The sequence below is a fragment of the Diachasma alloeum genome, unplaced genomic scaffold (assembly GCF_001412515.2).
Source record: "Diachasma alloeum isolate Michigan unplaced genomic scaffold, Dall2.0 Dall_scaffold_00362, whole genome shotgun sequence".
Lineage (NCBI taxonomy): Eukaryota > Metazoa > Arthropoda > Insecta > Hymenoptera > Braconidae > Diachasma > Diachasma alloeum.
In genome coordinates, this window is record NW_021680501.1 from 9237 (window position 1) to 31601 (window position 22365).

Here is a 22365-nt window from a genome sequence, read left to right on the forward strand (position 1 = left end):
GCCGAAGGCAAGTGATATAATCCCACGAGCCAAAAAATACTTTTCCCACGAGTATCGAACGATATTTTTCATCACAATGTGTGGAAAAGGGACGTTTTAGGCACGCGAAGCGTGCCTAAAGTAGTTATTTTCATCACAAGGTCCACAAAGTATTTTCTGACGAATGTGGCTTTGTAGTATAATCACATTCATCAGAAAATACTTTTGGACCGTGTGATGAATGCAGTTTTTCGTCAGAAGGCCCGTAAACCGCGATCAAACCAGGCGAAGCGAGGTTAGAATCGCGGCTTACCGGGTCTTCTCACGAAAAGTTACTTTTTCGCACAGCGTGATGAAAAATCTTTCAAATACAAACAATAGCCAGTCAAAACTCGAGAGTCACTAAGCGACCATAGTTTACTAAACCCAATATAAGACGTTAATTTTTTTATATACCTGTTTTGTTATGCAAATAGCTGTAAATATTGTAAATATCCTGTTGTAAAAATTGAATAAAAACATGGTTTAAAAAAAGTTAAATCGCTCGGCCGGACGGCGGGACCCGTGAGGCGCAGGTTCGAGTCCGGCTTGGGGCAATTGCGATTTTTAATCTTTCGGAAACCGTCGAACGGAAGTCTAGACACCGAGAATCATCGGATAAGTGTTGTTGGGAAAACATTCTCCGATGAAGCTCGGTCGATGTCGACCAAGGTTTTCCATGGTTTCCCTTGGTTACCAGGAGAGTCTCTACGTGGGGCACAGCTCCTGGGGTACAATGCGACGGTTGGAGAGGAAGTCGGCCCATGAGACCTCAAAAACATGTAAAAACCCGAATAAATTATTTCTTTGAATTTTTCTTGCAATAAATTCCGTCAAAAATTAAAAAAAATGAAAACAAGTGTAGAAATAGGAAATAATTTGCGAAAAAGTTCTCTCTCGATCGCAGCATCATTAATTATTCCCGAACGCGTGGACCCGCACGCGTCTAGACCCCACAATATCACAATTAATACAATAAAAATAATTAAGTGGATAGATTCCACACATCCTGCCCTGGAACCTGTTCCCCTCCTTCCAATTGAGATGCATCATTATTTACTCGTCAATAATCAGTCATCAAGGGGGGCCATTCGTGAAATATTCCGTCCTGTATTTTTCTTTCAGCCGCAGCCAGCAATACTACCGGGACAAAAGTAGAATGACACTAGTGGTATTAATTTATTGAATGAAATAGGTGTGTGTTGGGATGTCTGAAGGGGGAACCCAAGAGCACTTAGGGCAGATTCATAGGGCACCTACTCGTATTCACACCAGTGTATGATCGACTCTTACTCCGAGCAGTTTGAATAGCCAAAGTGTAGAGAAAATAATCTCTTCAGTGTTTTTAATAAGTGAGTTTCGTCATTTCATCGCGGCTTTTTCATTCCGTTCGAGTCGAGTTCAAGGGGAATCGTCGCAGTTTTTTTTCACCCAATGGAACATCTTTGTTAATCCCTATTTGATATTCCGAATTCAACCGATTTCTCATCAGCATTCACCCCGCGAATTTCTGATCATAAAGTACCCGAAGATTTCCGTGATTCTGTTAAACAGTTCTGATGTATCGAGTGCGATGAATAATTCATAAATCGGTGGATAATGGCAGAAAAATTGTAGACAAATTCCCGGGTAATTGGTGGGCTTTACCATCTCCAACGAGTTCAATTGCCAATGAAAGACGTGACTGATATTTTTTCCAATAACCCGTTTATTATCATCTGTAAAATGGAGCAAGGTCTCTCGTTGGGAACAGTGATTCCCGGAAGTGTCTCGTTGCCATCATCCATCATCATCAAGAACCCCAATCCAGAGACACGCGTCTAGAATCGTGGACGGATGTTTCGAAGAATATGCTCACCTATTATTTTGACGCATTAGTCATCAATTGAGAGTTTTTCCGGTTTATAATTTTGATATTTTCGTTGGATACCCATGAGACCAAAGTCATTACTAGTTTTATTCACTCATCCGTCGAGTTAATTCGATGATAAACTAGAGATACACTGAGAGAAAAACAAACACGTTGTCAAACAAATTTTGTTTGGGTCGACAAAATCGCTAGTTAAAAAACGGTTCAAGTCGACTTATCCCCCTGTTGAGTTTTTGAGGAATATTTCCGAATTTAAGGGAGATAGCGAAATTTTCGTAATTACATTTGTTGTAGCTCTCAATTGGCTCTACAAAAAGTTTCTAATAAAAAGTTTCCTATCTCCAGTAGATTCCGAGATATTCCCTGAAAAAAGGCCAATATTCAAAATTGACTTGAGGATATCCAAGTACTTTGACTATTTTTTCTCCAGTGAAGTGCTTTTCTACTTTTGTAGTGGAGCCTCACAGCTTTCACTTGAGCCCCATTTGACCCTAAGTTTCCGGACGTTTTACAAAGATTTTATTATTTAAACTTTGCAGGTCTGAATTTGAATCTTGATATGGAACTGTTAGAAAACATTATAAAAATCTGAAGAAATTTTAGAAAGTTTACTTTTAGGAAGATTGATAAAATGATTAAAAAGTTGCAATTTTTGAAAATTATGAGCCTTTGCTTTAAATAATTTATAAACAATCAATTTTCTACCACACGGAGAGAAATATTCAACAAAAATTACGTATCTATTCCGTAATTCCGGAGCGAAATGTGGTTGTAGGAAATTTTACGGAAGTGTCACGGAATTTTTCCGGAACGTTCCATAATTTTTATCTGAATCTCTTGTGAAAAATTACGAAACCGTCATTTAAATTTTCAGAGTCGATTCCGTAATCGGTGACTGAAGTGAGGGTTCCGTAATTTTGACTGAACATTTCTCTCCGTGCATACAAATCGTTTGTTCGGAATCGTAACAAATTTATTCATATTCAGAATTTTACCATAAATCGATTTCATGCATAGAAAAGAAGGGTCAAACAATTTCAATTACTTATTTATAAACAACGAATGTTTAAAAAATAATAATTCTATGCAAAATGAAATTTGAGTGACACTGAATATTCATGATTTTTTTCAAATTTTGCTCACGCAATTTGATTGACAAATTGGATGATTGAAAATAGTTGAATCTATACTGTGGTCTGTACCAAACTGTAAAAGATACTTGGATATCCTTAAACCGTTTTACCACTTCGCTACTGAATTTGTTTGGTTCGAATTTGAACGCCTCAAACATGAATAATTGCTCTCCTTTCGATAGCAACGAAATATTTGGCTCAACGGGCGGATAATTCACACCAGACGGTGTCGTTTCAGGATGAAAATATCTCTTATAGAGGAAAATTTATCAACAAATATTTAATCCCTAAGTTACAATATTGCTATCGTATCATTATTATTGTTTCATTTAAGGGTTCATTTGTTGCCTGATTATTAGACAGCGGAAACGAAAAACTACTGTCCCTTGTTTCGTATAAAACAAAGATTTTTCGGGAGCAAAATACGTATGGGGGTTTCGAATAACGAGGGAGTAGTGCTAGAAATGACATTTCTCGCGTGTGCAGAGAACGCAATTTTTTTCCAACTACTAAATCTATTTTTGCGACAAAAAATTTTCATTCCGGAGCACTCTCCCCATAGTTGGCACAAAAAAATCCTCTTTTCATAATTTTCAAAAAAATATTTTCTTGGCACAAGTAAGACGTGTTTGAGAACTTTGTCGTTTTTCTCTCAGTGTAGAGAAAAAATGAAAGGAAGAAAAATCGATGAAAATCGATGTTTTTGTTTTTTCGAATTGTCTGCAGATTTGAAAAAACGATTCGAAAAATCGATGAAAATCGATGTTTTTGTTTTTTCGAATTGTCCGCAGATTTGAAAAAACGATTCGAAAAATCGATGAAAATCGATGTTTTCGTTTTTTCGAATTGTCTGCAGATTTGAAAAAACGATTCGAAAAATCGACGAAAATCGATGTTTTCGTTTTTTCGAATTGTCCGCAGATTTGAAAAAACGATTCGAAAAATCGATGAAAATCGATGTTTTCGTTTTTTCTTATTGTCCGCAGATTCCGTGGCAAATGATCTATGGCATCATGAGGTGAATGATAAATCTAGTTCAATTGGGCATTTACCGAAGAGATAAAATGCCATCGTGCGACACTACCGGGGCACGAGTCCGTGTGGACAGATCCACAAGTCCATTACCCCAGAAGCACTCCGATCCCGTTCAGGAATTGAAGGCCCTCTTCACCGAGCCGCCGCCAAGAACCAGTGCCGTTACTAACGGAAGTAAACAGGACGAGAATTGCCATGCGCAAGCAGCAGATTGCTTGCAGATAGAGCTCCCGAAAGAGGACGACATACCAGAGCGTGGAAGCTGGGGAAGTAAGATCGAGTTCATCCTCTCCGTGGTGGGACTAGCCATCGGCCTCGGAAATCTCTGGAGATTTCCATATCTCTGCTACAAGAACGGCGGCGGTGCCTTCATGGTGCCATATTTTATCGCACTCTCGCTGGCGGGAATACCAATGTTTCTTATGGAATTGTCCCTGGGGCAGATGATGACCATCGGGGGGCTTGGGGTGTTTCAGATTGCACCGATTTTCAAAGGTGAAGACATCCCCTTTTTCTCCTTTTTTTGGATTCACTAGAACAGCGCGCGCTTCGCGCGTATTGTTTTCCATGGGCGCCAGAATAGTGAAACTTTACCGTTTCTCACTTTCATTAATTTTTATCTCAATAATATTGCAGGAGAAATGAATGGTTTCCACAAAGCTTTTCACAATAAGAATTCAACTGTTGAAGTATTTATTCGGCATGGTCATAATCCTCTTCATGTTCTTCGTTTCGCTTTTGCTAGGGCTGCCCACGAGACTAAACCGAGACCTCACGTTGGAGGGACCGTGTCGCTCCAAAAAAAAATGAAACTTTTTGGGGCTTCCAGTGATGACCATAAAAAAATGATCTTGTCACAATCTCCACTTTTTCTCATTTTTATGCGTTTGAGACCGAGACTCTCAAACCGAGACTTTGAACCTAAAAAACACGAAAGAGTGGAGTCTGTGATGAGATAATTTTTTTTGTGGACATCACTGCAGGAGGCGATACGATGCCTTTCGCGAGTAAGACAGTCCCAAAAAATTTCATGTTTTTTCAGAGCGAGACGGTCTCTCCAAAGTTTAGTCTCGTGGGCAGCCCGAGCTTTTGCTTTTTGCGTACTTTTTTATTTTTAGGGATGTATTATGTACTACATTAGGGACTTCGTATAAGACACCTTAGGGACAGTAGGAGAGTGGAATTCTGGGGACTCTTATGCCCCCACTACGCGCGCCCACAGAGAGGGGAAAAATAGGGATCAGCGGGTTTCAAATAAGATACCTCGCTCGTTGCGCCCGAATTCAATGAAATTTTCATTTTTACTGAATGAATATCGATAACTAATCAGTTTAGGTGTTTAATGTTTTGAATTTGTATCGCCCGCGTTCCCTTTTCTCTCTAAATATAACCCCGCGTGATAGAATGGCAGCTGATGTTGGGGGATTGTTGGTGGACTCGAGAATAATCACAGACGAAAAATTACGATTTATCGATGGGAAAAGTGAAAAAAAAAATCGATGTATATTTCCATTACTTGAAAAAAGTGGTGTGACCCCCCTTAAGGTCATTAGACCGTCATGATCACTTCGTTCGTCCCTTCCGTTTAACCCTTAACACCGCACGGAGAGAAATTTTATAGAAAAATTCTAGTACGAGTACTGGAAAAAATCACAATCCACCGACTGTGAAAAATTCTGGTGCTGTTAGTGTAAAATTTCTTGGTGGTTCTGGTAAAATTTCTGGGGATTTCTGTGAAATTTTCACAGAAATACGGTGAAAAATTCACGTTTTCCACAATAAAATTTCTAGTGCCGGTACTGGAATTTTTCCTAGCCGTCACTTTGCACCTCTTTTCCCGTGCTAGCACTAGAATTTTTCTAAACAATTTCTCTCGGTGCGTTTGATCCTTATAACTACTCCCTTCCCGTTGAAAAATTACCGGGGCCATAGGTATCTTATAAGAAGCCCACGGAACATAAACATTCGGGAGGCGATTAAAGGGCCGAGAGTGGGGGTACGCCTCGAGCGCTCGGTGCGCGAGGTATCTTATACGAAGCCTCTACTGCATATACATATATACTAGGTTATTATGTTTTTTTTTATTACAATAAGAAATGAATTTCCCTTTTTTTAGAATTACTGTGAACAAAAGATGAAAAAAATATACAAACCGCACTGAAACTTTTGTATATTAAACAATTTTAGACTGTTGACTCGACTCGCCTTTGTACGAATGTAATTCTAAACAAAGTAAATAAATACATACATACATACATAAAAAAATATACAGATATCATATTACATTACTTGGTAAACGGAATAGAGGCCTTGAAAATCGTTACCCTGGATTCTTTTAAACTGAATTTCATTGATTATGATTGTTAATTTAATGACGATTAAATTGTTGTTATTGGCAATTTTTTTTTGGTCGACAGGAATTGGATATGCCACGTGCGTCCTCTCGTGCTGGACAAATATCTACTACATTATCATTCTGGCGTGGGCGCTGTTTTACTTCTTAGTTTCCTTAAACTCAGGTAACTACATGATTATTTTCAGCGTGACTCATTGTAGGGTGGATCGACGAGGGCTTTGTTGCGTCATTTGGGGTTCATGAAGTATGAAAAACGTGATGGGAATACGAAAGATGGAGATGTATTCATTCTCCACATGACCATTAAGTGCCTTAAAACCGATAACAAAATTTTGAATGGAACATTTGGAGGTGTTATTTTTGGAAGGGGGCAGGGGGTATTGAATTGTGACCCTCGATTCCGGAGCTAGGGAAGTGGTAAAAGGAGATGGGTGCATTTTTTTTTCGGAATTCGTAATATTATTATTACCACACGGAGAGAAATTTTCTAGAAAAATTCTAGTACGAGTACTGGAAAAAATTCTAGTGCTATTAAAGAATAATCATCATTTATTATTGATTTAAAGATACAAAATCTTTTTTACAATATGTCTCCCGGGGGTCGGAGTTAACTTTTTTCATTACAATCATGATAGAAAGACAAGAATAATCCAAACTCAAATTTTCCAATATACGAGCGCGCCTAATACAGCTGTTGATAACAAAATAAAAGATTGTTTTAACATGAGATTTCTTTTTGGGTGCTAAGAGTAAGTGCAGGCTCAATTGGATCGGTTGATTAGTACGACAGTCCACATTTTGCAAACTTTTGACAAGTTTAGTTCTTTCCTCATTTAAAGCATTACAATGAAGAAGAAAGTGTTCTACAGTGTCAGGCAATTGGTCCAGTGCTATTAACGTAAAATTTCTTAGTATTTCTGGTAAAATTTCTGTGAAATTTTCACAGAAATATGGGGAAAAATTCATGTTTTCCCCAATAGAATTTCTAGTGCCGGCACTGGAATTTTTTCCTGGCGGTCACTTTGCGCCTCTTTTCCCGAGCTAGCACTAGAATTTTTCTAAAAAATTTCTCTCCGTGCATTTGAAAATTAATATTTCAATGTGGTTCACGCAAAAAAAAATTTTTTTTAATGCACTCAAAGCCTTTGATCACTCGGCTACTGAATTCACCCCCACACGATGATAAAAAGACGACGGAATTTTTTTTTCGGAATGAGAAATTCGAATTTTCACCCTAAATTGTTCAATTTTTCCTAAATCGCAGTAATTAGCCTCTCGTGACCCTCATTAATTTCTTGTTCCATATGTCAGACGTCCCTTGGAGAACCTGCAGCAATTACTGGAACTCCGAGTATTGTATAACGCCCGAGGAGCGGCTGAAAGCGTCATGCTGGTCCGACATATACCGCAACATCACAATGTGTCAGACATCAATCGGAAACTACAGTACTCTAGTTCTCAAGGATCCCGTCAAAGAATATTGGGAGTGAGTGAGATATAAAAACCCCGTCCAAATTCATTAGAGATTGTATTCTCATAAAATCATTAATTTTTTAGCTGTCAAAAAAAACATTGAGACTCATTTTGTTATAAATTTCTCAGTGTTTATTTTTTCCATTGTTTGACACATCAATATTTTTAAGTAAAAATTAAATAATAATAATAAATATTAATAATAATAATATGTTTTTAATATTTAAGGTATTCAAGTATTTTTCATTTTTTCTTTGATCAGCATAAAAATAACTACTAGATGATGAGTGAGATATAAAAACCCCATGCAAATTCATTAGAGATTGTATTCTCATAAAATCATTCATTTTTTAGCTGTCGAGAAAAAAATATTGAGATTCATTTTGTTATAAATTTCTCAGTGTTTATTTTTGCCATTTTTTGACACTTCAATATTTTCGAGTAAAAATTAAATAATAATAATGAATATTAAGAATAATAATATGTTTTTAATATTTAAAATATTCAAGTATTTTTCATTCTTTCTTTGATCAGCATAAAAATAACTACTAGATGATGAGTGAGATATAAAAACCCCATGCAAATTCATTAGAGATTGTATTCTCATAAAATCATTAATTATTTAGCTGTCGAGAAAAAAACATTGAGATTCATTTTGTTATAAATTTCTCAGTGTTTATTTTTGCAATTTTTTGACACTTCAATATTTGCAAGTAAAAATTAAATAATAATAAATATTAATAATAATATTTTTTAATATTTAAAATATTCAAATATTTTTCACTTTTTCTTTAATCAGCACAAAAATAACTACTAGATGGTGTCGGTAATGAATAAATAAAATGGAGTAAAAATGGATAGTAAACAAATAAAAATAATGATTAACCAGATAATTCTGATTAAAGCGTTAATTCAAATAATAATATCATGTGATTCAAGTAATCGAATTTGTCGATGTCTGCCCTCGAATAATTCAACCCCCAATGTTTTCCAGGAGAAGAACCTTGCAGATATCCTCTGGAATCGAGGAGATCGGTGGGATCCGATGGGAGCTCGCCGGAACGCTGGCGATCGTGTGGATAATGTGCTACTTCTGCATCTGGAAAGGCGTCAAGTGGACGGGGAAAGTCGTGTATTTCACAGCTCTGTTTCCCTACGCCCTCCTCTTCTGCCTCCTCATCAGGGGCCTGACACTGCCTGGTGCAATGGAGGGGCTCAAGTACTACGCCACCCCGAACCTCTCGAAACTGGGGGATCCTGAGGTCTGGATCGACGCTGTCACCCAGATCTTCTTCTCCTATGCTCTTGGACTTGGCGCCCTGGTGGCTCTCGGGAGTTATAATAAGTTCAAAAATAATGTGTACAAGTGAGTGACGTTTTTTTAAAACTAGACCTGTACGCGCTCATCTTTTTATTGTGAAAATGAAGAAATCGAATTTATTAAACTTCATATACTCATAGATGTTTTATAAATATTGATAATGGCTTGAAGAGAATTAAGAGAATGAAGGGTTAAACACCAATGAATCATTTTTAATCTTCGATTACTTCTTTTTTTTTTACTTTTAAAAATAATCTGATTAAAATCTGTAATTGTTGAAAAATGAGGGGAGGGTTATGAATTGTTTTCCAGATAATCGTAGATTTTCAAAGATTTTTCTCGAATTATTTGGGAAATCGATGAATTTTCATGAATTTTGTAGAGTTTAGAATTTATGTATGAAAATCTGAGAAGCAAGAATTGATCATTTTTGCGTATGATCAATATGAAAAAATTAAAATTTGGGAAGTGAAGAATAATTTGTGAGTTAAAAAAATTTAGAAATACTCTGTTTTTTTTCTCATGATCAACAATTAGGCAATTTAGATATATTTTTATATAAAGATAAACTTCACACATGAAAAAATGATAAATATGTTAAATTGGAGATGAGTCCAAATTATGTTTTTTCTTTTCACAGAGATGCCTTGATCGTATGCTGTGTAAACTCTGGAACTAGCATGTTGAGTGGAGTTGTGATCTTCTCAGTCGTTGGGTTCATGGCACATGAGCAACAGAAGCCGGTTGCTGATGTAGCTGCTTCTGGTAATATTTTTGAAAAACCCTCGCTACCAGTTGATCACATTTAAAACTCTTTGAAAATTTATTTGATTGGTGACGTTCAATTCAGTAGCGAAGTGGTAAAACGATACAAGTCGATTTCGACTATTGACCAGTTTTCAATGAATATCTCGGAATCTAAGGGAGATAGCAAAATTTTTATTATAACTTTTTTTGTAGAGCCGATTGAGGGTTACAATAAATGTAATTACGAAAATTTCGCTATCTCCCTTAGATTCGGAATTATTCCTCAAAAATTCAACTGGGAGGTGAGTCGACTTGAACCGTTTTACCACTTTGCTACTGAATTATTCTATGAATATTAATAGAAATCAGGAAAATTCAGTAAACATATTCATTGAATTTTCAGTTAAATGTGTCCTTTCAATTTTTTCCTAACAGTGAAGGACTTGACTTTATAATTTAATTTACTCAGGTCCTGGGCTGGCATTCTTGGTGTATCCATCAGCAGTTCTGCAGCTCCCAGGGGCGCCAGTCTGGAGTTGTCTCTTCTTCTTAATGTTGATTCTCATTGGGTTGGACAGCCAGGTGAACAGAAATCAACAACAATTACTATTCACAAAGTTTCTCAAAGTATCCCGTCCACAATCTTTTTCTTTTTTTTATTGTTCTTCCCAGTTCTGCACAGTAGAAGGATTCATCACAGCTGCAGTGGACGAATGGCCCCGACTCCTCCGAAAACGTAAAGAAATCTTCGTCGCCATCGTCTGCTTCCTGTCCTACCTGATTGGGCTGTCATGTGTCACTGAAGTTAGTGAGACGAAATAATTCAGTAGCGAAGTGGTAAAACGGTTTAAGTCATCTCCCAGTTGAGTTTTTCAAGAATATTTTTAAATCTAAGGGAGATACCGAATTTCTCGTAATCACACGCACGAAATTTAATAGAAAAACCTATCGAATTCGTTAGAAAATTCTATTGAATTTCTATTAAACTCTCTATTAGTTTTTGGCTGATTCTATTGACATGTTCAATAGAAAACCTTCAATAGAAAAAGTCAACAGAATTCGATTTTTCTATATAACTTATTCTTTTCATATCTTTTCTACAGAATTTGTTCGACTCAAATTTTCCAAGTTTTTTTCATTCTATTTTTCTTCTTCTCATCAAGAAAATCAAACGCTTTCGTTTTCGTTTTCTCGACTTGGAAAATTTGAGCCGAGGAAATTCTATAGAAAATATATCAATAGAATAAGTTATACAGAAAAATTGAATTCCATTGACTTTTTCTACTGAATATTTTCTATTGACCATTTTAATAAAATCGGCCAAAAACTAATAGAACAGTTCAATAGAAATTTAATAGAATTTTCTAACAAATTCGATAGGTTTTTCTATTAAATTGTTTCGTCCGTGCGCATTTGTTGTAGCTCTCAACGGGCTCTACAAAAAAGGTTACAACAAAAATTTTGCCATCTCCCTTAGATTCCGAGATATTCATTGAAAATTGGCCAATAGTCAAAATTGACTTGTACCGTTTTGCCACTTCGCTACTGAATTCAAAGTTTATATTTCTATCAGTCACTCTGAAATATTAATTTGTCTTCGACCCATAGGGAGGAATGTTCGTGTTCCAACTGTTGGACTCTTATGCTGTCAGTGGATTCTGCCTCCTATTCCTCATGTTCTTCGAGTGCATCGCTGTCTCGTGGGCTTTCGGCGTCAATAGATTTTACGATGGAATAAAGGATATGATTGGGTACTACCCCTGCTTCTGGTGGAAGATCTGCTGGACTGTGACTACACCTGCCATATGTGTGGTGAGTGCATGATCAATAATCATTTCAGTAGCGAAGTGGTAAAACGGTTCAAGTCGACTCATCTCCCAGTTGAGTTTTTGATGAATATTTCCGAATCTAAGGGAGATAGCCAAATTTTCGTAATGACATTTGTTGTAGCACTCAATCGGTTCTACAAAAAAGGTCATAACTACAATTCTGCTATCTCCCTTAGATTCCGAGATATGAATTGAGTAGCGAAGCGGTAAAACGGGTTAAGTCGATTTTGACTATTGGCCAATTTTCAATGAATATCTCGGAATCTAAGGGAGATAGCAGAATTGTAGTTATGACCTTTTTTGTAGAATCAAGTGAGGGATATAAAAAGGGATATGAGAAAAATTTTGCTAACTCTCTTAGATTCTGAGATATTCATAAAAAACTGGCCAAAAGTCAAAACCGACTTAACCCGGTTTACCGCTTCGCTGCTGAATTAAAAACTGGTCAATAGTCAAGATTGACTTGTACCGTTTTACCACTTCGGTACTGATTTCAACATTGATTAACCCTCGAAGGGAAAATTGTTCAATTTTTATCGTGCAGGGAGTCTTCATCTTCAACATAATTAAATTTGTCCCTCCTAAATACTTGGACTACGAGTATCCCTGGTGGAGCCATGTGCTAGGCTGGCTAGCTGGCCTCTCCTCAATGATGTGCATACCTGTTTACATGGTTTACATATGGTTTGCCACCACAGGATCATTTTCAGAGGTGAACAAAATCAATTTATTCAAATTGCAACCAAAAATTTTTCTTTCATTTGATTTTTCCACGTGTTTCGGTGATTTATTTTCCAGAGATGGCGTAAATTAGTTCGAATTGACGATGACGTGGGGACATTGAGGGCGAAATTGAACCCTGTCAAAGCAGCAGCCATTAAGGAAGAGTTCAATTTGTAGTTCACACTGCCTTTTATTGTTTAAAAATAGAGATTGATTCAGTTGTGAATTGATAAAACATGAAAAACAGAATAAATCAATTTGAAAAATCTTGCTAAAAATTTCAGAGGACAAATATAACGAAATTTAATCATCTACCACTCATTTTTTTTCTAAAAACACTCTGGATGAATAAATAAATCCAATCTCATCATTTCACAGCTGAACCTTCGTTTATTCGTGTTTTTTTATTTCCACGAATTTTGTATTGACAATTCTTAATGAATTTATTATAAAATAAATGTCAACGATGAAATCTTTGTATTCTTGAAATAAATTCTTTATATAAATGGAAACAATAGGATTTTTACATGAGATTGATCGACCAGAGGAAGGTGAAAATATTTGATAATTACTCTAGGCTAAATTACTCGCGCTTCTGCATCTCTTTGATTTTATCGATGAGACGATTTTTCCACTGCTCCTCGGAGACAGATTGTGCCCACTCTGGTATTGCAGCTTTCGGTAGTGTGAATGTAGCCATTGCAGACTTCACTTGGCTGATTTTATCAGCATCCAGATCGATGTTCGATGCAGTGGATGGGGAGGACCAGACCTGGAGGGTCTCTGGGTTCTCTGGCTCGTGGACATCCTCCTCTGGGACCGAATAGGAGTGTTGACTCGTCGGGAGCATCCACTCATCATCCTAATCATGAATTTTATATTTCTAAATTAACAAATCAACACTGAGAGAAAAACAAACACGTTGTCAAACAAGTCTTGTTTGGGCCAACAAAATCGCTAGTTGAAAACTGCCAAAAACGAATTTGTTTGCTTCGAATTTGAAAGTCGCAAACATGAATAATTCTTCTGCTTTCGACAGCGACGAAATATTTGGCTCAAGAGACGAATAATTCACACCAGACGGTGCCTTTTCAGGATGAAAATATCTCATACAGAGGAAAATTTATCAACTAATATTTTATCCCTAAGTTACAAGATTGCTATCATATCATTATTATTGTTTCATTTAAGGGTTCATTTGTTGTGTGTGATTATTAGACAGCCGAAAAGAAAACTACTATACCTTGTTTCGCATAAAACAAAGATTTTTCGAGAGCAAAATACGTATGGGAGTATCGAAAAATGAAGGAATAGTGCTAGAAATGACATTTCTTGCGTGTACAGAGAATGAAATTTTTTTTTTGAACTACTAAATTCATTTTTGCGACAAAAATTTTTCATTCCGGCGCACTCTCTGCATGTTTGGCACAAAAAAATCCTTTTTTGATAATTTTCAAAAAAACTTTTTCTTGGCACAAGTAAGACTTGTTTGAGAACTTTGTCGTTTTTATCTCAGTGTAATAAATAAACTAAGAAACGTAAAGTGAGTGAAATAGGGCGTTTTTTATCTGAGTTATCTCGAGATTGGCAGAGTGAAATTGAACAATTTTTTTTCCATTTTGAGGGTATTTTTTTAAGCTTGATAATGAGGCCTGATTTTTTCAGATCGGATCGTTGGGTCGGGAGATATTGATGATTAAGGAAGGTCTATTCCCCTTCTCCTTCAGGGCATGATCTATCATTTAATGCAATTTCATTTGTTTTTTATTAATGAGGGAAAAGGGTAAATACCTCATCGTCATCTAGGAGAGTATCACCGTCAGTTGGCACCTGCGACAGTGGCACATAGCCAGCAGCTCCGAAATCCTCATCCTCGCTGTCTGAATCAGCAGCTGGTTCCTCAACATTTAAATTAGGGGCTTTCAGGTTTTGCTCAATCGGCTCTTGAGTTGGCTCTGGAGACATTGTTACTGACACTGTCAAAATGTTAACCCCTTATGTCACTTGACACTACTCACAAATACTCGGCCCTTAATTAATAATTAATCGCACGTGTGCGCAGCATTAAGTGAAATCAAATAAATTATTTATTTATTTCTTTGTATTTTTCTGTTTATGGGAATGCCTTTTAATGTTTACTATTCAACAACAGATCATTTCCCTTTATTTTTATGATTATTACGACATGAATGTGTCTGCGCATGCTCAGTAGCGCAGTAGCTGCGCGTATGCGCGAGCCTCCAACCCCCAAGTTGACGCCATGTTGGTGGCGAGCTGCTGCTGGCGCCGTTGGCGGGAGTCGGTTGCTTCGTGGATGTTCGTGGCGGGTTTTCGTGCCTCTCTCGCGTTAAATTCCGCAAAATAGTCGACCTGACGAACGTGGGGGACCGGCGTCAGGTTCAAACTTCCACGGAATCATAACAGAGGCTGCACTCGAGGTATTTTTTGTTGTAACAATGATTTTGATAGGACAAATAGTGAGTTGTCTAGTGCGAGAATGGACTCGGGGGGACTGACAATGTCGCCCGGCATCCTTTGTTCCTCAACAGAGATGTTTATGGTTTTCGAGCAAGCAGAGGAGTGTTTACAACTGGCTTAATATGTTCTATTTAGAAAATGTGTTGAGTGGAAAGACATTGAAGAGTTCTAGTGCCAATTTTGATGGGGAAAATTAATCAATTTGGAGGGAATACTTTTTCTTTGTTGTGTTGTTGTGAGAATTCTTGGGAAATAATTTTGTTTATCGGACGAACAGTGAGTTTTCTGTTGTGAGAGTCAACTCGGGTGACTAACGACGCCGGCCGGCAGTCTTTGTTTTAATTCGTGATTATAATCACATTCGCTAATAATACTTTTATCGCCTTATGACATAAGATACTATTTTCGACGAAAAAAAATTTGTTAGCTTGGTCGGAAACATCGATGTTTGGAAAAAAGAATCGAAAATCGATTAAGTGCCGTTCAAAACATCGAATGAATAACGTCGATGTTTGGGCATGAAAAATCGAGGTTTTCGATTAATCGACAGACATCGGCCATTCCTCGTTGGCGGGAGTCGGTTGCTTCGTGGATGTTCGTGGCGGGTTTTCGTGCCTCTCTCGCGTTAAATTCCGCAAAATAGTCGACCTGATGAACGTGGGGCACCGGCATCGGGTTCAAACTTCCACGGAATCACAACAGAGGCTGCACTCGAGGTATTTTTTGTTGTAACAATGATTTTGATAGGACAAATAGTGAGTTGTCTAGTGCGAGAATGGACTCAGGGGACTGACAATGTCGCCCGGCATCTTTTGTTTCTCAACAGAGATGTTTATGGTTTTCAAGCAAGCAGAGGGGTGTTTACAACTGGCTTAATATGTTCCATTTTGAAAATGTGTTGAGTGGAAAGACATTGAAGAGTTCTAGTGCCAATTTTGATGGGGAAAATTAATCAATTTGGAGGGAATACTTTTTCTTTGTTGTGTTGTTGTGAGAATTCTTGGGAAATAATTATGTTTATCGGACGTACAGTGAGTTTTCTGTTGTGAGAGTCGACTCGAGTGACTAACGACGCCGGCCGGCAGTCTTTGTTTCAATTCGTGCCATTTGGAATATGTGTTGGGTGGAATTATATTNTAACAGTGCTTAAAAGAATCATGTCTGTACATTCGAAAGCTATCACGAGTAAAATTTTTCTTAATCTACAAAATGAAATTGGAAATTTTCAAATTACCTCATTTCCTGATGAGATATGCTCTGTTGAAGTTGTTTGTCAGCAAACTTCAAGACCATATTATATTCAAGGGTTCTAGTGTCGATTTTAATGGGAATTTCGAGGGAATGATTTTTTCGTTTCGGCTCTGGATCTATTTCCTTTATTTATTTATTTATTTATTTATTCATTTTGTCATTGGTGGGGAAAAAGTGATTTTTTGTGAGTGCAAGTGCAGTCGAGAGGATGAAACCCCATGGATTACAATCCAGGTAGGCGGTTGGAGAGGTGAAAACGGAGCTGTTGTTTTCATCCAACACCGGTGAGTGATTGAATCTTTATGCATCCATTTGCGAGCTAATTTTTAATTACCGATGAATTCCATAAATTATCTCCGGTAATTTTGCGAGACAAACGTCGCTGGAAATTTTGTCCTTTAAAAATTTGTGCGAACGAAGAATGCGATTTTCGTTTCACTAAATTCAGGATTATTTAATGATCTTTGGTTTATCCGGATCATTTTCCATGAGCCAGTTGGCTAACCAGAGCAAGGGCTCAGCAGGTTTTTCCTTCTCCAACTGAAAATAGCAGTGAAATTAAATACTGAAAGTTACAATTAACTACGGAAATAGAGCATTATCACTTCGTATGAATAGATTTCTTACTCACATGAGCGAGACCGTCAATCAAGACAGGATTGAGACTCTTTTTAAAATAATCTGGAATACATTCGCTCGGAAGCATTGGCTCAATGATAACTACAAAATAAAAGAGCTCACGTACTCGAGCCATTTGTAAAATTACAATGATTTCTCTTACAATTGGGGAAGAAAAAGAGAATTTCGTCTCTTGCTTCTTCAGTCGCGAGACTCCCGTGAACAACATTCTGCACATCGTCACCATTCCCTCCATATATCGCTCGGATACTATTCGGGAAATATAGTTTGGCTTTCTTTACCTTCTCAATGGAAATATTAAATAATCAGAAATTTAATGAATGTTTAGGCTCGTCACAAAGGGAAAGAATTGTTCTTTGTATTGAAAAAAAAATATATTAAATTCTATCAACATTTCAACCCCTCATTAACATTTAAAAAAAAACCAAAAGTGTCCGTTTTACCCCAACCTCCCCTACTTAAATATCATAAATTCAAATATTCAAATTCTCAACTATTTCATCAATCAGTAATCGAGGTAGAAAGATTGACGATTATTGTGTAATCGAAAATCCCCTTTCAAGAAATTTGAATTATTCATTTAGTAGTAAATTTACAGTTTCACATTAAGAAATTTTAAATATATCATTATTCGTAAAAAATCAGATTATTAATATTATATTATTTGAAAAATTGAATCAACATTTTTTAAACCTTCAACAATGTAAGGGTCAAATCCTTGTAATTCTACAGAAATTTAATATTGATGGGGACCCCTGTTTACCACTTCGCTACTGAATTTTTTATGAATATTGATAAATATTTTCAATTAGGGGAGGGTGGGGTAAAACGGACACTAGACTTTTTTTGAATTCTTCATAACTCTCAAACAAATTGATCAATTGAGCTCAATTTTGACCCGTCACAAAGGGAAAGAATTGTTCTTTGTATTGAAAAAAAAATATATTAAATTCTATCAACATTTCAACCCCTCATGAAAATTTAAAAAAATCAAAAGTGTCCGTTTTACCCCAACCTCCCCTAAGTGAACGCATCTATTCCCCCCACTCCTCAGAACCAAAAATAATGGAGTAAAATTACATCCTCCGGCCCCATAACTTTCCTCCACTCCCTCACACCTCGGCTCTTCGCAAGAACAAGGGCCTCAATAGGTCCAGAGGACAGATAAACCGCGAGCAACGGAAAATGCAATTTCCCATATTCTTTGGAGTAGAATTCAGCTGCCTGTTCCAGAGTCAACTGGACAGTCCTCTCCGCACAGATCTCGAAGCCCTCGTCAATAATCCTCTTTCTAATCGCGTTCTTATACTCCAGCGCTCCTGGCTTGATGATGGCCAGGGTGCACTCAACATCGGACTTCTCATCCCCATCATCACTTTGTGAATAACTCTCGCTTGATTCATCTGTTCTCGTGGCAATTACGTTGAATTTTGATTCGGAGTCTTGACAACTCTTGTCTTCAACTGCGTTAAGATTCTGGGGATCATCGCAGTTGCATTGGACACAAGTATCCACTTGCACTGAATTATTCGGGACAATGAGCAATAATGCTGGATCGCTACTGTTGCTGTTGCTCTCAGGTGTCTCTACATTTGTCAAATCGTTGAGCTTGCAGTGGATTATCGCGTACGATGGTTCTTTCCTCTCATTCACGTCGTCATTGGGAATACTCAAGTTTTCAAGGACCAATTGTTTTGGAAATTTAGCAAGAAAATTACTACACATATTTCAAATAATTTTTTTTTGCTTTTTCGTCGATCGGGGATGAATAATAATCACGAGATTACGAGGAACAATTCTATATTTTATTTATGATTTCACAGTTCAGTTGTTTAAGAAGTATCAGAGTTCACGTATATAAAAATAATAATAATTTTCGTACAACTGTTGGTAATAATGATAATACAGCATTTATTCAAGTGGTAAAGACGTGGAATGACTCAAGTTTATCTGACTCTAGTTTTTGGAAAATATCTCCGAACGCAGGAGAGGACAAAAATTTCTATTTCCTATTTTCGAGATATTCATGAAAAATTACTAAAGTACCAATCAAGCTCATCTTAGTTTTCAAAACAATGAAAACGACGTTGTTGTGCTCTTTAGTTATTTTCAGTTTTTAGTACAACAAAAATGAAACGATCTTTCTCTTCTCGTTCTCCTCATTTCTCTCAAGCTCATAGAATTCAGTAGCGAAGTGGTAAAACTGTTTAAGTCGAATTATCTCTCGGTTGAGTTTTTGAGGAATATCTCGGACTCTAAGGGAAACAGCGAAATTTTCGTAATTACATTTGTTGTAGATCTCAATCGGCTCTACAAAAAAGGTAATAACAAAAATTTTGCTGTCTCCCTTAGATTCCGAGATATTGGTATCCGGATAATTCAGTAGCGAAGTGGTCAAACGGTTTAAGTCGATTTTGGCTATTGGCCAGTTTTCAATGAATATCTCGAAATCTAAGGGAGATAGCAAGATTTTTGTCATAAGCTTTTTAGTAGCACTCAATTCGCTCTACAAAAAAGGTTATTATGAACATTTCGCTATCTCCCTTCAATTCGGAAATATTTCTGGAAAACTCACCTAAAGGCTAAATTGACTTAAACGGTTTGAACACTTTGCTAGTGAATTCATCCCAAACAATTTCATCCCACGACAGTTCCATCCCATGTTTTTTATTATTACTATTTCGATGAAGAATACGCTTGGCTGAAGCGCGTGACTTGTCGGATTAATTTTCAAGTTTTGTACTGATTTTGTAAATTGATGCTGTGGTCTATTACTTGTGGCCTATCTGGTGAATGTAAGTTGAGATGAATAAGAATGATTTGACCATTTTTTTGCAATGTTTCCTGTTAATCCGTTGTTCGCCTGTGCAAACAATACTACAAGGCAATCGTGAAGTATCTGACTGATTTTGAAGTTGTGTTTACTGCCTTTTTCTGTGAAAACAAAGTTAATATTTTTCTCTCCCCGAATTATCGTTATGACCGTGAAAAATTCCATTGGACTTTGATGTTTGGGATGAAATTGTCGCGGGATTGATTTGTTTTGGGATGAATTGGTTTGGGGTGAGTAGTCCGGGATGAATTCAGTAGCGAAATGGTAAAACCGTTTAATTCGACTCATCTCCCAGTCGAGTTTTTGGGGAATATTTCCGAATCTAAGGGAGATAGCGAAATTTTCGTAATGACATTTGTTGTAGCTCTCAATCGGCTCTACAAAAAAGGTTATAACAAAAATATTGCCATCTCCCTTAGATTCCGAGATATTCACCGAATAGTGAAAATTAACTTGCACCGGTTTACCACTTCGCAAACTGGTCGATCGTCACAGTTGACTTGTACCGTTTTACCACTTCACCACTGAACTCATCTTCAATAATGTTCAACTCCAACATTTCATGAAGTCCCCCTCGTAGACTCTCCACTGCGTGAACTCGCCAAAGGTGAGCACAGCTTGCACTCCTCGTCCCTGCACTCATTCACATGAATGAGAATTCTTTTCGAAGAGATGCAACGTGGAACCCAGCAGTCTAGTGTTCTCTCGCAGTCCCTCATGTGATCCAGCAGATGTTTCGTGCTCCTACAGGTGGGATTCATACATCTGGGTGGTAATCCCTCGGAGTCATTCCTCCTGCATTTGAATGCGTGCACCAGCATCAGCATCTGCTCTTGCCTCGTTTTCATTTGGTCAGTCTCTTTGGGTTCACAAGCAGCCACTGATGATTCATTTGCTCTTGAATCAAAGGAAGCTCTTGGGGATTGCACATCTAGCCTTGAAGTGAACGTAGATTTTGACTGACTTTGGGATTCTGGACGAAACGATCTCTTCTCGTTCGACGAATAATTCCTAGATCTTGAATTACACAAATTCCTGTGTCTAGATCCTTTATTCTGTCTCGATTCATGTGAACGCCCCTTGGAATTGTTCTGCGAGGGGTTCCACTGCGTTTTGAATCTCGAAATGGCTGACACCCAGTCAAAATGAGGCCTTGAATGTCCACCAGTTTTTGGAGTTGATGCAATCAGAGAGACATTCCCCAGTCGTTTGTCCACCCCAGACCCACTTTTTGGACTGAGTGGGACCTCCACAGGGTCGTCGTCCCAGGATTCTCCCTCAAAGCTTCGTCTAGAACGACAAGCTGCGAAGGGATTCGGCAGGAGTTGACTGTCATTTCCAAAAATTGGAGGTACAAACGATGGAGTCTTTGATTTTTTTGGGACTTTCTCTGGTTTCTGAGCCTCTGGGGGCCCCTGGACATTGAATTTTTGTCTCAGTGGTGAACACAATGGACAATCCTCTCTTTTGCAATTGTCCCAGTGCCTCAGGATCATCCTGGAGGAGCTGCAGCGTGGGACACTGCACTTTTGATTCGTCTGACAGCTCTCCTGGTGCTTCAGGAGGTCCTTCATGCTGCTGCAGTGGGGCTGGACACACTTGATCTGCACCTCGCTGGACTCCTCTTGAAGGATATCACATCTCTGGGCGTGGAGGAGCAACGCCAAGCACTGCTGGATCATCTTCCTCTGGGGGTTGGGGTTCTTTGGAGTCGCTGTAGCTTCATCTCTTGATTCAATGCTCTTCAGGGTTTGGAGTTGCTCTTCTTGCTGGGAGGATGTGGTCGGTGGAGGCAGCACCATTATCTCGTCATCGTCGTCCTCGAGATCAACCAAGATCACTGGCTTCGGTGGGCTATTGTTGTTGGTTTCCATTGTCAGAGCACTAGCATTTGATTGTCTCACTGGGGGGTGCTTTCCACTGGATTTTATTTAGACTGTTGTTGTTTTTATTGTGTACGACTGATGGGGGTTATGGTGGTGGGACGGAGGAACGCGCGACGCTTCCCGGAAAGAATTCGCAAGGAAGTGGCGACCCTCACTGCGAGGCAGGTAAAGAAGATGTTTGAGGGAGTTATCGACATCACTGCGTGGGGGCGAAGACATTGAAATATGAAATTTAAATTTTGCAATGCACGTTTTCATATTGAATATGAAAAATATGTATCCTGGCCGTTTTCTGGGATTTTTCATTAAAAATTACTGAATACGAAATATAAACTTTCCCCGGGGGCTACACATTTTCTGGAATAACATGAAATTTTCGCGAGAGATGAAATGGTAAACCGGTTTAATTCGACTTATCTCTCAGTTGAGTTTTTGGGGGATATCTCCGAATCTAAGGGAGATAGCGAAATTTTCGTAATAACATTTTTTGTAGCTCTCAATCGGCTCTACAAAAAATGTTAAAACAACAATTTTGCTGTCTCCCCTAGATTCCGAGATATTCATTGAAAACTGGTCACTAGTCAAAATTGACTTGTACCGTTTTACCACTTCGCTGCTGAATTGTCTTAGGCGAATCTAGGGGTGTATGAGTATTTTTAAGTCATGTGCAAAGTCATTTGCACTTGGAAATGTTTGAAATTTCCCTAAATTGAAATTTAACTTCAATTTTTTCGAAAATGTTGAGAAACACGTCTTTTCTGTCGTCAATAACA

General features: G+C 37.8%; 3 protein-coding genes across 3 annotated transcripts; 1 reads left to right on the forward strand and 2 right to left on the reverse strand.

Moving 5' to 3' along the window:
* The first annotated feature begins 1283 nt into the window (after positions 1-1283).
* On the forward strand, positions 1284-12981 carry LOC107041308 (sodium- and chloride-dependent GABA transporter 1). Its single transcript, XM_015261799.1, has 11 exons — positions 1284-1370; positions 4008-4551; positions 6474-6575; positions 7724-7898; positions 8880-9251; positions 9847-9971; positions 10423-10535; positions 10626-10757; positions 11562-11765; positions 12327-12494; positions 12581-12981. The coding sequence occupies exons 2-11, from the start codon at positions 4044-4046 to the stop codon at positions 12680-12682; spliced, it is 2001 nt and encodes a 666-aa protein (XP_015117285.1). The 5' UTR covers positions 1284-1370; positions 4008-4043; the 3' UTR covers positions 12683-12981.
* LOC107041309 (male-enhanced antigen 1) lies at positions 12815-14702 on the reverse strand. Its single transcript, XM_015261800.2, has 2 exons — positions 14297-14702; positions 12815-13367 (listed from the first exon to the last, which is right to left on the reverse strand). Exons 1-2 carry the CDS (start codon positions 14468-14470, stop codon positions 13089-13091), a joined length of 453 nt encoding a protein of 150 aa, XP_015117286.1. The 5' UTR covers positions 14471-14702; the 3' UTR covers positions 12815-13088.
* A 1982-nt stretch (positions 14703-16684) lies between these two features.
* LOC114841365 (nucleoside diphosphate kinase homolog 5-like) lies at positions 16685-18598 on the reverse strand. The gene is made up of 4 exons (XM_029126320.1): positions 17954-18598; positions 17016-17154; positions 16866-16954; positions 16685-16774 (listed from the first exon to the last, which is right to left on the reverse strand). The coding sequence occupies exons 1-4, from the start codon at positions 18596-18598 to the stop codon at positions 16685-16687; spliced, it is 963 nt and encodes a 320-aa protein (XP_028982153.1).
* Positions 18599-22365: the final 3767 nt, after the last annotated feature.